The sequence below is a fragment of the Lactuca serriola genome, chromosome 9, assembly GCF_051521515.1.
Source record: "Lactuca serriola cultivar US96UC23 chromosome 9, Lser_US96UC23_V15, whole genome shotgun sequence".
NCBI lineage: Eukaryota > Viridiplantae > Streptophyta > Magnoliopsida > Asterales > Asteraceae > Lactuca > Lactuca serriola.
This window is the reverse complement of record NC_136416.1, coordinates 171,450,502-171,468,913: the sequence shown is the minus strand read 5'-3', so window position 1 is coordinate 171,468,913 and position 18,412 is coordinate 171,450,502. Positions and strand designations below refer to the sequence as shown.

Here is an 18,412-nt window from a genome sequence, read left to right as displayed (position 1 = left end):
GAGTCAGTAGGTGGACTCGGCGAGTAGGGTTGACCTAGAAGGTTGACTTCGACCAGGATTTTGACCTTGACCAGAGTTGACTTAGTTGACTTTCAAAGGACTGTCAGACTAAGTGTCGTATTGATATTGATATCTCGGAGAGCTAGAGGAGCAGCGGCTCAGGGGATTTTCGAGTAGCAGCCAGAGGATTATCGGCAGAGCTCAGCAGTTCTGGTGAGTTTCTTTCCAGTAGGAACAGGTCTAAGGCCACAATGCCGGCCCGTTCAGTTAGCAGTAGTTTCCGGACTTCGGTCCGATGCAATAGTTAGTATGTTTGATGCCTTCGTGGCTCAGACAGGATTTATGTGTTATGTGTTATGTGTTATGTGTTATGTGTTCCGGGCAACGGCTCGATGCAGTATGCAGTATATGTGTTTATGCTAGTTGATATGTTATGCTATGCTATGTTCAGTCAGTTTCCGGACTTCGGTCCGATGCAGGGGGGAAGGCCCCAGTTAGTCTGTACTTCGGTCCGATGCAGGGGACAAGGTCCCAGTCAGTTTCCGGACTTCGATCTGATGTAGGGGGCAAGGCCCAAGTTAGCCCGGACTTCGGTCCGATGCAGGGGACAAGGTCCCAGTCAGTTTCCGGACTTCGGTCCGATGCAGGGGGCAAGGCCCTAGTTAGTCCGGACTTCGGTCCGATGCAGGGGACAAGGTCCCAGTCAGTTTCCGGACTTCGGTCCGATGCAGGGGGCAAGGCCCCAGTTAGTCCGGACCTCGGTCCGATGCAGTGGGCAAGGCCCAGTATGTGCTTTATATGTTATTGCATGGTATCTGGTAGATTGGGACAGCTCACTAAGCTTTGTGCTTACGGTTTTCAGTTTTTGTTTCAGGTACTCAGTTTTCAAAAGAGGAGCTCGGGAAGATTGCAGTGCACACACCATAGTCAGTTAGCCTGGGAATGTTTGACTCTGATAATGATATTATGTTTTGAATTAATACTCGAGAAATTATGTTATGACTTATGATATAGTTTTTATAAATATGATTTTAGCAATGTTTTTAAAGAAATTTTTAGTTGTGATTTTTGGGTCGTTACATGCACGGATCAGACTCCTGTCCTTAAAGGTTTTTACTTTGCTTCTACTGGCTGTAAGCAACAGAGTAAAACCATAGGATTTAATGCAGCTTGATCGAGATTCCAACAGCACTGGAAATCGACTAACACAAAGCGACTACTCGAAAACTAGAAGAAAAAAAGCAGGGAGAGGGAGAGAGCTTTCAGATTTTCGTGAGAGTGAATGCGACTCCTAGGGAGCTGTATTTATAGGTATTGTTACCCTAGAAGGCATCAAATGGGCCCCCATAGGCCGGCCCCAGAAACCCTAGGGCAACAGCTTGCTCTCCAAGCAAGCCGTTTCCTGATCCTTCTAGAATACCCTGACTTGGCCTCCACGTAGTCAACGGCGGTCAACCATTTGACCGGATCGGTCAAACCGGCTTGATCCGAACTCGTCAAAAATAAAAGCTCCTCAGCTCCCAGCAACCGATGCATCGTGCGAAGTGCAAAGTGCGCCTAAATCGCGCCATTTCGCGCACTCACTGCGTCGGCTAGTGTTAGGCTAGGCTAGGCGCGCGCGTGGGCTTGGCCCATTCCTTTGATCCACTAAAGCCTTTGAAGGCTTACCAAGGGAATAGGCTTATAAACCCTCAAAAGTTTCTTCCCCCCACCAATGTGGAATAAAAAGGAAATTGCCAACTTGCAATTCCTTTATATATAAAGTTCCAACAATCCCCCACCAAGTTGGTAAGTTTCCTTTCACTCAGACAGATGATGTCACTCGGGTGTCACGAAGATTAAACCCTAGTTTAATGAGAACAAACAAGAAGAGACATATTCAATGGTATCCTTATAGGTTTAAACCATGAACCTAAAAGACCTCTCCGGTTTACCCCCACACATCACAAGTCATATTTGTGTTCTCCCTGAGCGCTATTATGGCCATCCGCTATAAATCCTTTTCATGACCCTTTAGAAGATAAACCACTAATCTTCACTTGAGGCGGCACCACCTCTAGATCATATAGGCAAAGTTTTACAACATGTTTGTTTCTTAGATGTCTCCAAAACTATGTTAAGAGTCGTAACTCAACCTCATTCTCGGCAACGACGTACTACCCTACCTCACATGGATCTATCATGAATGATAGTACCTTCTATCGTTAGTGATTTCGTTGTTACCCTTTAAACTTGAGAATTAGGAGCACTAATTCCAAGTTGGGTTTCCATCACTAAACGATTCTATTATGGTTTTAGACCCATGACTCTCATGGTAGAGGTAACCAAATATCTCGTCAGAGGTTTGGTAAACAGATCTGCCAAGTTCCTACTTGTCTTGACATAGACAACCTTGATGGTACCACTTTCAATTAGTTGTCTCACAAAATTGTGTCGCAGACCTACATGTCTTGACTTCCCATTATATACCGCATTATATACTTTAGACAGTGTGGCCTCACTGTCACAGTACATGGGTATTGAAGGCATCGGAATATCCCACAAACGAATATCCATAAGTAGATCTCGAATCCACTCTGCCTCTTTGCCCGCTGCTACTAAGGCAATTAGCTCTGCTTCCATCGTTGAATGAGCTATGCCTATGCATGTCTGTTTCTTGCTCGCCTAAGAAATAGCACCACCAGCAAGAGTATAAATCCAACCACTTGTGGATTTTGAATCACTAGTGTGATCAATCCAGCTGGCATCAGAATAACCTTCAAGTATTCCATTAGATGATGAATATGTCAATTCAAAAGTACTTGTCCTTTTCAGGTATCCTAGTACTCTACCCACTGCCTTCCAGTGCTCCGTCCCTGGATTAACAGTATACTGACTCAGTTTGCTTACAGCGAATGCGATGTCAGGTCGAGTGCAGTGAGTAGCATACATCATGCTCCCAACTGCACTAGCATATTCCAGTTGAGCCACAGCTCGACCAGAATTCACCTTAAGTTTCACACTTGAATCAAAAGGAGTGTTGAATTCCTTAATGTTCAAATGTTGAAACTTTGTCAGAATTTTCTCTATATAATGAGATTAACTCAGAGAAATTTGACCACCTATCCTCTTCACCTTGATACCAAGAAGTGTATCAACTTCCCCAAGATCTTTCATCTTAAAGTTCGAGGATAGGTATTTCTTCGTCTCAAGAATACCTTCTAGGTGAGTGCCAATGATCAACATATCATCAACATAAAGACATATAACTACTATGTAATCAGATGTATGTTTAGAATAAATACATCTGTCAGCACTATTGTGCTGAAAACTAAAGGTAGTCACAGTGGTGTCAAATCTCTCATGCCACTGTTTAGGAGCTTGTTTCAACCCGTACAAAGACTTAACAAGTCTACATACTTTGTTTTCTTGTCCAGGTATTACGAAACCTTCAGGTTGCTCCAGGTAAATCTCCTCTTTGAGATAACCATTCAGAAAGGTTGTCTTCACATCCATTTGATGAATGTACAATCCTTTCAAAGCTGATATTGCTATGAGAGTTCTAATTGAACTAATTCTAGCAACTGGGGCATACGTATCAAAATAATCGATCCCTTCTCGCTGCCTATAGCCCTTTGCAACCAACCTTTCTTTATAAGCAGATATGGATCCATCAGGATGATATTTCTTCTTAAATATCCATTTGGATCCTATGGGTCTTCTCCCTTTGGTTAGATCAGCTAACTCCCAAGTTCCATTACCCATAATTGAATCCATTTTGTCATTGATTGCTTCCTTCCACGGAGGAGCATCCCGAGACGTCATGGCTTCAGTAAAGGTCTTAGGATCATCATCCAAATTAATTGAAAAGATGACCTCTCTTGTCACTTTCTTTTGTGTTCCTTCGACCAAATAAGAATAGAAATCATCTCCAAAGGTTTTCTCAATTCTAGCCCTAGTACTTCTCCTTGGTTCCTCCACAATGGGAGGAGGTGGGAGTATTTATCAAGAGGTACTTGTAGGTGTTGTATGACTAGAGTTTTCTTCATCCTTAGAAAACTTGTCCTCAAAGAATTCCACATCTCTGGATTCCACAACAACACCTGAATCAATATCTAGTAACCGGTAAGCCTTGCTATTTTGAGCATATCCAATAAATATACTCTTATTAGCTCGTGCTCCCGATCTGGTTCGCTTAGGATCGGGAGTCCGATAATAAGCAACACACCCCACACTTTCAAATAGTCTAGGTTAGGCTTTCTACCTTTCCACAACTCATAAGGGCTTGTAGGAATCACACGACTAGTGATCCTATTATGAAAATAACAAGCAGTCAATAGTGCTTCCCCCCACAAATTGTTTGGTTGACCCGATTGGTTCAACATACAGTTGACCATCTCACAGAGGGTTCGGTTTTTTCTTTCAGCCAAACCATTCTGTTGGGGAGTGTATGGTGGTGTTCTCTCATGTTTGATTCCATTCTCTTCGTTGAATGTGTCAAAATCTTGGTTGAAATATTCTCCGCCTCTTTCCGAGCGAAGAATTTTGATGTGTCTTTCAAGTTGATTTTCGACCTCAGCTTTATATCGTATAAATGCATCAAAAGCTTCATCTTTTGATCTCAGCAAATAAACATGTAGATATCTACTGAAGTCATCACAAAATGTGATGAAATACCTTTTTCCTCCTCGAGTAAGGATTCCATTCAACTCACATATATCCATATGAATCAACTCAAGTAATGATGTGTTTCTCTTAACTGATGGAAATGGTTTCTTAGTGAACTTTGATTTCACACATGTTTCACATTTTTCAAAATCTTTTGTGTCATATTTTAACATACCTTTAGTTTGCATTTTTTCAATGTTTTTAACATTAGTGTGAGCTAAACGTTTATGCCATAAAGAAATTGAACAAACAATATAACCAGAAAAGTTCACTTCATTCACATTAGCAACCAATCCATCAATTACATCATTACCAACACTCGACACACTAGCAACACTAGAAACACCACTTTCAACACTAGGACCACTCATATTACCCTCATCACTAAGACACAAGCGATACATTCCCGAAGTATTGTTCGCCCTCCCAACATGTCTTCTGCCTTTAATGATCACAATTTTGCCTCTCTCAAGCACCATCTTGAACCCACCCTTGTCAAACTTGTCTGCAGAAACCAAACCCTTCGAGATAGTAGGAACATGTAGAACATCTCGAAGAGTCACCCATTTACCACGTGTGAACTTCAACCGAACATCACCCTTTCCTAGAACTTCAGCTCTGTGGCCATCAGCACAGGCGACAACCGTCCCATGTGGCATGGGGTGGTAAGTGCGAAAGCTCTCTCGTTGCCCACATACATGCACAGTGGCTCCAGTGTCCACGAACCAACCTCGAGCAAAGATTGCTCGAGTAAGAGAGGAGATCATGAAGATCTCTCCAAGGTTCACACTAGACACCATGTCAATCACCTTCTCGACTGCTTGTGCAACCGGTACTGATTTGCGATCTTTGCATTCTCTCGCATAGTGTCCAATCTCTCCGCAGATGTGGCAAGGACCGGCCCTTTTTGGCTTTGAGTTGGGATTCTGATGACCCGGTTTCTTGAAGCTTTGTTCCTTGGGTCCAAAGTTCTCCTTGTTCTGTCCCCCAGATTTGCTTTTGTGGCTAGAACTCCCAGCTGACACATGATGCACACTTTGTACAACTTTACCTCTCTTGTCCCTGATGCGAGTTTCCTCCTCAATGCGGAGGTGTTTCATCAGATCATCCAAGGAGCAGTCCTCAGATTTGTGCATCATTCTCTTAGAGAAATCTTTCCACGAGGGTGGCAGTTTTGCGATGATCGCACCAACCTGAAAAAGTTCTGGAAGAGAGATGGAGAGTGTGTTCAACTTGTTGACCATGACTTGGAGTTCATGCACTTGCTCCATAATTGATTTGTCATCAACTATTTGAAACTCAAGGTACTTGGACACAAGGTACTTGTTAGTACCTTCCTCATGTGCCTTGTACTTAAGTTCCAACGCACTCCATAGCTCTTTTGGATCTTTGACCGGCGAGTAAAGATCATAGAGCCGATCAGATAGGGAATTCTTGATGTGACCCACACATAATTCCTCGGATTCTCTACGTAGAATCCTTTGCTTTTCCAGTTTTGCAATGACCGTTGGGTCCACAGATTCCCCCTCCTTGGGAATTGGATTATCAAGAATTGGTGCCAGTTTTGGGTCCAACACAAAGGAGAGCTTCAAGACATGAAGCATGAACTTGACCTTTTCAGCCCAACGAGTGTAGTTCTGACCATCAAATTGGTCAAGTTTGGCAAACTCTTGGTTCATGAAGTGGAGGCTAGCAGTAGTGTCCATTAGTCTGTTGATTTATCACAAAATATAAAAACCTTTAAGATTGTTGTGATTCAAACTAAAACAACCGCAAGGAAACCGACAAATAATATTATGAATTATATGTCGATTAGTTGCGAATAATAGATCCAATTATTAATATTATATTTACCAAGTTTCGTCCAGAAACCAGATCTATCCTTCACGATTAGATCTGATTATAAGAAAGGTAGAAGAAGACTGTCCTGTTATTGGACGAATTAAACACAAGACAGAAAAGTAAAACTGATCTGTTGATTGCTGATCTTGATCTTGAAGCAACTGTACGGATCAGACTCCTGTCCTTAAAGGTTTTTACTTCGCTTCTACTGGCTGTAAGCAAATGAGTAAAACCATAGGATTTAATGCAGCTTGATCGATATTCCAACAGCACTGAAAATCGACTAACACAAAGCGACTACTCGGAAACTAGAAGAAAAAACGCAGAGAGAGGGAGAGAGCTTTTAGATTTTCGTGAGAGTGAATGCGGCTCCTAGGGAGTTGTATTTATAGGTATTATAACCCTAGAAGGCATCAACCGGGCCCCCATAGGCCGGCCCCAGAAACCCTAGGGCGACAGCTTGCTCTCCAAGCAAGTCGTTTCCTGATCCTTTTAGAATACCCTGACTTGGCCTCCACGAAGTCAACGGCGGTCAACCATTTGACCGGATCAGTCAAACCGGCTTGACCCGAACTCGTCAAAAATAAAAGCTCCTCAGCTCCCAGCGACCGATGTGCTAGGCTAAATCGCGCCATTTCGCGCACTCGCGGCGTCGGCTAGTGCTAGGCTAGGCTAGGCGCGCGCGTGGGCTTGGCCCATTCCTTTGATCCACTAAAGCCTTTGAAGGCTTACCAAGGGAATAGGCTTATAAACCCTCGAAAGTTTCTTCCCCCCACCAATGTGGGATACAAAGGAAATTGCCAACTTGCAATTCCTTTATATATAAAGTTCCAACAATTAAACTGATCTTCACCCACTTTGTTTGAACCTGCAACTAAATCCATATTATAAACAACCAAGCCTCTCGTTTATGGAAGAACCAAAACCAACCTCAAGCTTTTTCTCTACTGCTTGTTCTTTTCGGCTGTAAAGGAGATTGAGAGGGAGATTTGAGTGAGATAAGAAAAAAAAAAGTAAGAGCAGCCTCAGCCACCATCTCCGGTGACTAGATGTGTCGAGAAAGATAAAAAAGAGATATAGAGTGATTCCATGGAGGCTTAACCCAACAATATTAGACCGAGAAGGAGAGGCACATCAGTGAAGTTCCAATTGGGGGGTAGGTCTAGGTTCGGTCACTCGGTGACACCATTTTCGACATGCTTGAATGGATTTAAAGTCAAGTTGTTTTGAAGGAGTTACAACCACCATTTTCATATATGAGTTCGAGTTCTTGGTGGAAATGGAATGCCCAACAACCGTGTATGTTTCCAACAAGAAGGTGTTGCAAAGAAGAGGGGCATCGTTGGGAAGAGAGTTGTGCATCACCGGAGTCAGGAAGCTTAACGGAGAAGAAGGGATGCCATCCTCCTTGTGGATGATGTGCAATGTGGAAGAGGTGATTCCCCTTTGACCTTTTGACTTTCATTTAATCAGTTTGGGCTTTTAAGTTATGTGGTTTGTGGACTTGGATTAATTGAGCTAAATAGAAGTCAGTCCAATATCACGACCCACCTGATTTTATTATTGGACCTCTTATGCTGATTAATCCTTACTGGGTCATTTTAGGTATTGGGTTTAAGATTTGGGTTCATTTGAAGTAAAATGCAAGTTAATATGTTGAGGCAAGCTAATAATTTTGACATATGATTAATCAAGGTTTCTCCGGGATAGTAAATATGAGTGTAAGGATGGTTTGCTTTAATCGTTTACATAACAATTTTAGTAACAATAAATTAATGAATTATTTATGTTGTATGGGTTAAGATCTTAATTATAGTATACCAGTTGGGTAATATTAGAAATAACATTTACATATAATTTATTTGGCGAGATAGTATTTTATGTATAAGGTCACGTTTGAAGTATAATACCTTAACGTGAATGATATCAAGAGTAATCGTTATCGACGTAATAATAAAAGTGAATAAAATGTATACTAAGGAATATTATATGCATATGCTTGAAAGGAAAGCTAAATAAAGATTATTAATATGTTTATAAGTATGTAGAGAAATATGAATCTAGTTTAGTTACATCGGTGATTCTATATTGGGTTTGTTGCATAAGGTGAGTTTTTCCTCACTGTATTGATATACTGGTTTACTGTATGTTGTTATGTTGTAGTGATCTATTAGATATGTATCCTGGTATTATAGAATGTTGTTATGTTGTAGTGATTTGTTAGAACCGTATGATTATTTGTATTTGTTGGCTCGATGTTTATGTTTGCTTTTTTGCATATGTTGACATGTTGGTATGGGTTGAGGCGGTTCTGCTTTGTGCTCTAGGCCAAGACACCGGGGACGATGGGATAGGCTGTAGGCCCTATGAGGCAGTCCACTCAGGACGGCGGCCCATAGAGCAGTTCACATAGGGTGTAGGCCCTGTGAGGGGGTCCAATCATGTCGACTGCTCGTGGAGCGGTCCAGATAGGCTGTAAGCCCTGCAAGGCGGTCCAATCAAACTGGTTGCTTGTGTTTGCATGCTTGCTTGTTATGTGGTGTGTTGGTACTTTAGGGGAACTCACTAAGCTTTAGCTTACATTTTTAGTTTGTGGTTTCAGGTACTTCTGATGATTGAGGAAAGGCAAAGGCATGAGTGTACACAACTTCCAGTTTTATGTCTCCGAGTCTTGAGAAAAACTCTTATTTGAAATAATACTTTGAAACAATGAGTTGTTTGTAAACTATTTTAATGCTTGGTTGGTTTTAAAAAATTTAAATTTATTGTGTTTTTTGGGAGTGTTACACATTTCTTTGACTCCATCCTCGAGCAGACCGATTTTGGGAATCGTTGGCGGTTTTGGGTTAGAGGTTGTCTAACCTCTTCGCGAGATTTAGTTTTAATCAATGGATCACCGACTATCGAATTCTCCATCTATAGGGGATTTCACCAAGAAGACCCTCTGTACCCCTTCCTCTTTATCCTTGTTATGGAGGGGTTGAATGCAATTATGAAATCTGCTTGCCAAACATCTATCTTGTGGGGCATTCAAACAACTAGCAATGGTCCATATATTTCTTACCTTTTTTATGTCGACGATGCTATCTTCGTCAGGGACTTGTCCAATGACAATTTTACAAATTTATCCTACATTCTTCGTTGTTTTCAAGTTGTTTCAGGGTTAAAGGTGAATTTTCAAAAGTCGCGTGTGTTCGAAATTGGGGTGCCCGGCAACAAAGTTAACAGTTGCGCGTCAATCTTGGGTTGTGCAACTGCCTCCTTCCCATTCACCTATCTTAGGGTTCCTGTTGGTGCAAATATGTCCCTAAAATGAAATTGAAAACCCATAATCGGTCGGGTATGAGGCTTTCAACTTGGAAATCAAAGACCCTCTCCTTCGAGGGTCACCTCACTCTAGTTAAATCTATTTTGGGGAGTATGTCACTTTATTATTTCTCTCTTCAAAGCTCCCACTTCTGTTATGGAAAAAATCTATAGGTGCTTTTTATGGGGTGGTACCGATGAGAAAAATAAAATTTGTTGGGTCAATTGGGATACTGTAATGGCGAGTAAGGAAAAATGTGGCTTAGGGGTTGGTTCCTTAAGAAGCTTAAACCTCGCTCTCTTATTTAAGTGGATTTGACAGCTTAAATCTGAACAACCATATTTTTGGATCCATGTGATTAGCAGTATCCACAATCTTGCGAGAAAACCAGTTGATAAGCTTGCTAAACTCTTGATCCCTGGAACTTGGGGCAACATTATCAAGACCGTCCATGACCTTGGCGAAATTGATATTAAACTCGGGCATGTTATTAAATTCAAGGTTGGGTGTGGGTCTAAAACTCTTTTCTGGCTTGACGACTAGTTTGGGGAACCACTTCGCTTCCATATTTCCCCATCTCTATATCCTTGATTCCATAAAAGCTTGCTTCGTGTTCGGATTTCTCTTGGAGCTGGACAAGAATCCCTGTCAACCGATTGAACTTTTGGAGCTGGATCAAATATGCATCATCCTTGATAATGTTAAGCTCTCTAATGTTGCGAGTAGGTGGACTTCCATTCTGATGGAAAATTTTATGTTAATAATCTCAGATATGTCATTGATTCTAAGCTTATCTGCGGAGTCAATAACCCAACTATTTGGTTGAATGTGTTGCCCTCAAAGATACATATTTCACTTTGAGTGCTTGTTTGGATCGTATTCTGTCTGTCACTGCTCTTACCCGTAGAGGTGTCTTTATCTCCTCTTCTTCTTGTCACATTTGCTCTCTAGCACCGACTCTTGCGATCATATTCTTGTTGGCTGTCCTTATGACCATGAGGTTATTTTTTGAATCTTTAAATGGTGTAACATTCACATTTAAAGCTTCATATCGGTTAAAGAGGCCATTGAGTTTGCTGCCAATTGGGGTCGTTGCCCTAAAAAGAGAATGAATCTTGTCACAATCATATATGGTCTTTTTTGGAGCATGTGGAGAGCAAGAAATGAAAGTTTTTAACATGTTCGCCCCCCTTCCAAAACAACGGATCAGATCATCACTTCAGTGTTCAATTAGGTTAATATAAGGGGTAATTTACGTTTTTGTAATTGGAAAGATTGAGCATGTTGTCCTTTTGATATATTGTAAGTTTTTTGTTTAATTTTTTCCCCACCTTTTTCTCTTTGACGGGGTGCTCGTTATTTATAACATCGTCATTTCTAAAAAAACAAACAGTTGAATGTTACAAAATATTTGTTAAAATTAGGGTCGTTCTAACATATCTACGAACGTAAATTTAAATATTTATCTTATTTGGGGTTTTCTGTATTATCATAATTTTCGTTTGCATTTGTATCTTACAAAAATAATTATATTAGTAATAATGGGATTATTACTAAAAAGGTTTATACTAGATTGATAAGGAATACATAAAGTGAGAATTGAATGCTCAAGTCTGCTGATTAAAATCTATCCAAAAAAATTATGAGCAAAATTATATCTAATAAAAAAATATTTAATCGAAATTATAGAGATCACATTTTGTACAAAATTTAATTAACTAAATTTCTATAGTTTGTCTAATTTTTATATTAAAATAATCCACACGTTGTGGCTTCGAATAAACCCACGTTTTTTTAAGGTAATTTTTATACATAATAATCGATTTAAAACACACTAACAATGAATAATAATTAAATTAAAACGTATCAACAAAATAAATGCCAAATTAAATATTCGAAAATCAAAGCAAGGGTCACCGACCAGCGACAAACAAAAAGTCAACTTCCACAGAGACTACGGGTGGCCGGTGGCCTACACCGACACCGGCAACGATTTTGCGCAAGCGCTCAGGTGACATCGTACCAAGGATCATCGACGGAAGTTCAAATTCAAACCCTAACATCTCCATTAGAAAATAGCAATTGTGTTTTTTTTTTCCATTTACATGAATCACAACTGTAGCGTGTATGATCATTAATTACAAGCAGAATCTGGCGTAATAATGGAAGTGGAAAGGAGATTTATAAAGTAATCGAACTCAAAGCGGCAAATGTTTTGTCAATTTTCAAAAAAAGTTCACCTGAAACTATCGGTTAATTTGATACGATTTTCGAGTGTTCCGAATGTATAACGGAGAAATTCACCGACGGCAAGGCGGCGGAAGATCGTTGCAAATCAAATGAACCTCTGTTTTGAATAGAAGAAAAGAGTAGGAATCCACAGAGAAATACAAAAATCCTCCCGGCGAGTGCGTCACAAACGACCCGAAACTCTTCCCCGCTACACAGTGCCATGCCGGTCCGTACCACCGATCAAACTCCTATCGTTTTTCACATTCAGTTCACGAAATACTTCATCGAATTATAGAGAGAGAGAGAGAGAGTTACCTTTTTGAGAGAACGAGCGAGAAGAGTGAGATTAGGACGACGCGAAGAGGAAGAATCGATGAGCGATCTGGTGAGACAAAGGGCACGCTCTTGCATAGGGATAGCCATGTCGGCTGATCTCAAACGTATATTCAGGCTAACGGCGATTGCAGCGAGCTTGACGTCTTCCGGTGGAGTTTTCCGTTCCGATAAAGAGTGATATTGTATTACCTGTTTCTCTTTCCAGTCACCTCCGGTTTTCTCCATTAATTCCACGGAGAGAGGGAGAGAGAAACAGAGTTGAACTTAAATGGAGTCAATGAAAGAGAATTTGATGAAAACAAGTCGGCAGTTTGTGTATTTGTATGCTTGTGAAAGCGAAAGAGAGAGAGAAAGGAGGAGTTGTTGGAACACGAAGATTGGAACTTTGACTGGTTGTACGGTTGGGAAGAATGCATTTCCGTGATATATATATATATATATATATATATATATATATATATATATATATATATATATATATATATATATATATATATATATATCCTAATTCTAATAAATAAGTAGAACTCTGCCACGTGTCACTCTCTAAGGACCCCCAAAATCGAGTTTTCTTACTCATTTTTTCTTCTATATTTACGTAAATGCCATTGAATCCGGAAATTGAATCAAAGTTCAAACTGATGCAATAAATCAGGAAATTTTAGCTGTCAACTGCATTCAAAATATTCAAGCATTAATTTTAAATGAATAAAGATTATGGAAATAATTTGAAAAAATATGTTAATCAATAATCAGATTCGAAAATCACGATTAAATTTGAAAGTTTGTTTATTTTGATTGCAAATTCAATATATTGCAATCATTAAATCCCTAAAAATCTGCAGTATTTTTCAGCAAACGTAAATATCATTTATACGGTTATTTTGTTTTTACCATTCTGCTCCATAACAATTCTGCTCCATAGAAACCACAACAAACGTATTCTTCTTCATTCTTTGTGATTCTGCAACGCTTCAAGAATTAAATATCAGGTTAGTGTATTCAAAAATCAGAATTACAAATATTTCTATTCCCTCCATGTTCTTATTTATCTGTATTTATCACGTTTTCATTGTATGATTTCTATTCTTCTTCTTCTTTTTTGTAATTCTTCTTAATCGTCTACTTCTTCTACCTTTTCAGTTTAAAAGACGAAAAACTAATGAACATTACAAGTTCATTTTCTTTAAAAAAATTAAAAATAGTCTTTTTCAGATGTGCATAGTAACTTTTGTTTTGATGGTATGAAATTTTAAAATTTGTTTGTATTTATCTAAATACAATCTTAAAAAAATATTGAATTTAAAAATTTATGAGTATATTAAGTCAGTTGTTATTGTCATGTGTTGATTTTTAATTTTTCTGTTTTACTCATTGTTATGTTATCTGTTAGTGTTAGTATGTTGCAGGGGCATTTTCGGTATAATTGTCATTTTCATGTTTATTTTATATTTGTGTTCCATCTTATTATATAAACTTTTATTCAATCTAAAACATTATTTCATATGAATTATTTGTTTTTGTTTGTATTCCATTTTATTATAAAATGAATTATTGAATTTAAAAATTTATGAGTACATTAAGTCAGTTGTTATTGTCATGTGTTGATTTTTAATTTTTCTGTTTTACTTATTGGTTAGGATGTTCTGTACATTCTAAAAGGTTGCTAATTTTCCTTACAATTCTATAATGATTAAATTTCTTGCAGAAAATGGAAATAGGAAATAAGGTTTACCTAAATAACATTGACCAGATAGATGAAAAATCGCATATCAAGGTTCGGGTGCTTAAAATTTGGAACTTTGTCAGAAATAATAAAGTTTGTTCGATTGAAATGATCATCATGGACGAGGAAGTTTGTTGTATTTGATGTATTTTTTATTCATCATTCAATATTAGACATGTTTCATGAACATAATAATTTTTAATTTTTTTTTTAAACAGGGTACACAATACCAAGCTCGTGTCTTCAATCAGAATTTCTCCAGATTTCGTCATCTTTTAAAGGAAGATGAAAGTTATATAGTTATAAAACCCAATATGGTTGTTGTTACTAATGGTTTTAGTTATACAGGTCATAAACAGACCTTAACTTTGGATTGGAAAAGCATCCTAAAAAAATGTGATGATTTCTCGGGTCCGGTCAATGGATTTATGTTTGTTGACTTTAATTCTATCATAGAACAAACATACCCAAGAGACACATTCTTTGGTTAGTCATAAAATATTAATAAAATCATTTTTTATCATTTGTTTTTTTGGTTATACATTTTATTATTTAAATATTACGAATTTAATTCAAAACTTTTTGTTGTGTTATCTGTTGTGTAGATGTTATTGGACATATCGTGTCATTTAGGCCTCTTGAAACTTCAAATCCAGTACCATCCAAGTATTATATAAAACTCACTCTTAGCAACCTAGAGTGAGATTATATTTTATTATTTATTTATTATTTATTATCTTTAATTAATCACAAATTAATATTAATATACTATTTTATGGTTTATTTAGTTCTGTACATCTGAAGGTTACTATTTTTGGAAGTCAATCATATCAAATTTCAGAATACCTAAAAAATAACCCGACGGTTAATTTTGTTGTTATCGTGATGCAATTTTTGAAGCTAAACATTTGGAATGGTTTGTATTCAGTCTTTATATATAGATGTTTATAATTACTGTTTTTATATAATTTTTATTAATTGGATATACATTTTTTCCAGGTCTTGGTGAAGCTAAAAGTCATTTTGAAGTAACGAAATTGTTCATAAATTCTAACATTTATGAAATAAATGAGTTTAAAAATAAGTTAGTTTCTAATTGTTTTTTATTTTTTTATAATGTATTTTAACTTAAAAAAACACAAAACCTAATATTCATGAATCTAAATTAAACATTACAGGTTGAAATGTCATGACAATTTCGGTATAACTGAAAAAAGCATAACTATACTTCAAAGCTACTCTTCTTCATATACAGATGACTTTAAGGGTAATTTTCCATTAAAAACAGTCTGTGAGATCACCGAACCAATTAAGGTATATTGCATTATTTGATATGTTTTACATTTTATTTTTGCATAATTTATTTTAATAAGTTTTACATTTGATATGATACAGGAAATGAAGTTTTTATTAGTTGCTTCCATTGTTAATATAAGGCAGAATCTACCATGGTATTATGAAGCATGCAAAAAATGTGGAAAAAAAATTATCCCTGTTCCCAAAACCAATCATTCGTATACCAACCCTGAGGGAATTTCAGAAACTATGGTTGTCGAGTGTACAAATGCACAATGCAAAAAATCTGAATTTCAGTCAGTTATAAAGTATAGACATATTTATTTCTATTAATTTTGTCAATCTTAAAACAACACTAACAATGACATAATTTTTTTTGTTTTAGGTATATAATTCCAATTAACGTACAAGATTGTACTGGAACCATTGGATTGACTCTTTTTGATAGGGAAGCAAGGATATTGTTAAATATAAGTGCCTACGAGTTGAAAAAGATACATGATGCGGTATATTATTCATACCTTTAAAATCAGAAAACATTTACTTTATTTTTTTAATTTATTAAAATATATCTTACAGGCCGGAGACAGTGATGCCCTATTTCCAATGCAACTTAACGTGTTGAAAAACCGCAAGTTTGGTTTTGTTGTAGATATTACAGAATACAATGTCAACAACTATAATAACATCTACACAGTTCTCAGAGTTACAGAAGATATGTCCATTGTTTCTGAATTGGAAAGTAAAATAGAACTTATGGTATGTAATCTTTTATTGTTGAAAATTTACAATTCTTTACTATTAAAGTACATAACGATTAACATATTTCCATTTTATTTTTTAGAGTATTCAATCTGTCTCCTTAAATCAAGTTGCTTTGGAATCCGATGATGTTGTACAGCCTGTTCAAAAGGTTTTTCATTTTATTTTATAAACTTTTAATTATATTAGTTATTTTTTTTAGGAATTAAACAGTTATTATTATATATATTTTTTTTAAATTAGGATGTGATCTCACAAACAGACGAAAGTTTTACACCCTCAACAGTTGATAAGTCAACCGCAACAAGTCCAAGCAAAGTATCAGGTGATTTGAAGCGCAACCTCCAAGAAATTTATGATGTTGATTCTGGATATGATTTAAGTTCAACTAAGGCTAAAAGAAAGTCAACCGCAGAGGAAACTCCACTCTTGATTCCAAAAATGGAAAAGTGAGTTTCTATCGGTTATAAGACACATTTAATATGTTTTGATCATTTGTTTTGGTTATAAAGATATTTTGATTGCTTGGTATGATTTTTATTTTGGGGTATTTAGGATGTGAAATATTTTTGGTTTTGAATATTTTTGGATACTTTTATTGTTTTTAAAGTGGACAAGTTAGTTGCTTTTGGTTATAACTCAAATAAAATATATTTTGAAGTTTATTTGCTTGTAAATATTTTTTAAATTTTTTCTTAATATTTTAAATTTTTGGCCGATATTGCATATGGGGTTATTATTGTTCAAATGTTACAGCTCATCCAGGTTGTTAATTAGTATAAAGTTTTTATGATTTTTTGGCTACCCCTTTTAGTTAAAAACTATAATGCCTTTGTTGTCTCTTCCTTTAAGCATAATGCTATTGTTTATTTTCCCCTTTGAAATGTATTGCTATTCGTATCTACTGGTGTAGTAGTATGTTTTATTTTTATATTGAATTTTTGTTTTGTAAATACTTTTTATTTACACTCTTAATTAGCAAATATTGGTTCTTTTATTTAAAAAGTAAAATAAATGAAGTCTAATATGTTATTTATTGAAAAAATTACTATTTTACCCATTTTACCCCTATTATACTTATAAAAGTTTACCTTATTATACAATGAAAATTGTTTTACATTTGGATTATATTGTTATAACTTGGTATATATATGAAACTACAATTTTGTGATAATAATAAATGAAATTAGGATGCTATAATAAGTACAAGTAAAAAGAATGCAAAAGTTTTTTTGAGTCAACAAAAAAGACAGCAAAAGTCATTTTCATAAAACATGTTAATAGTGTTGACGAATCCTAGAAAAATCAACTTCAATTCATCAAGCACGCAATAAGCTAATTTAAATTATTTTATTTGTTTTTATAACACTAAATTCTAAACACATTAAAGATAAAGATAAGTACATAAATTGGTTGAATAATTTGAAAACATACCTCCAGAAAGAAAGTCATGACATTTCAATATCAATTAAGTACATTGTTATCATCCTATGCATCTTAGTGGAACAAATGGAACGATCTAAATCCAAAAAAAAATGAACTATTAAATTAATATACATATTGCCATATAAGACTTTAGGCTATTTTCCATGCCTGTATTTTATCCTTTTTGGAGAAACTAATAAAGCTATCTCGAGCTTGATACTTTGATACTTTTACAGGTGAAATTATATTGTGATTGAGGGTGCTTAATTTGTGCTTTATCTAATTTGTATTAAAAAAAATGAAAACTTTGTTGGTATTCCTCTTAAACTAAAAAAAAAACTACTCAATAGTCAATACTACAACATTTTACTTTCATTGGTTTCCCTTTAACCAGTAAAAATCATTATTATGTTATTTTTTAGAATGTAACATTCCCTTTAACGGCTGTTTACTTGATAATTTTTTTCATCATATTGATGAATCCTACTTTTTTTCATTTTAAACCATTTAAATCTTATGGTTATACCATTGTACTTTAAAATGTTTTTTGGTTTAATATTAATGGAACATTCCTTTAATGACAATGTACTTTCATTGGTTTCTATGTAACCTCTAAATATCATAAACTAGATGGGGAGCCCCCGCGATGCGGGGGTCGGATGAAACCTTTTTGGTTTGTTGTTTTCTCTATGTTGAGGAGATAAAACAGATGCAAATGTGAATACATACATAATTGGTGTTTCTTATCTATATTTATGTTGAAGAGAGTTGGTAATGTGACAAAATTATCACTTTATGTTGAAAAGCAAAAGGTACGGTTTAGTACCTGACAACGGAAT

General features: G+C 36.4%; 1 protein-coding gene across 1 annotated transcript; it reads left to right on the top strand.

Moving 5' to 3' along the window:
• The first annotated feature begins 12,632 nt into the window (after positions 1 to 12,632).
• On the top strand, positions 12,633 to 16,601 carry LOC145076291 (replication protein A 70 kDa DNA-binding subunit B-like). Its single transcript, XM_079022222.1, has 13 exons — positions 12,633 to 12,756; positions 14,005 to 14,012; positions 14,073 to 14,219; positions 14,309 to 14,576; positions 14,696 to 14,756; positions 14,879 to 15,006; positions 15,090 to 15,188; positions 15,346 to 15,404; positions 15,486 to 15,682; positions 15,772 to 15,892; positions 15,966 to 16,145; positions 16,231 to 16,299; positions 16,392 to 16,601. The coding sequence occupies exons 1-13, from the start codon at positions 12,633 to 12,635 to the stop codon at positions 16,599 to 16,601; spliced, it is 1,671 nt and encodes a 556-aa protein (XP_078878348.1).
• The last annotated feature ends 1,811 nt before the right edge of the window (positions 16,602 to 18,412 follow it).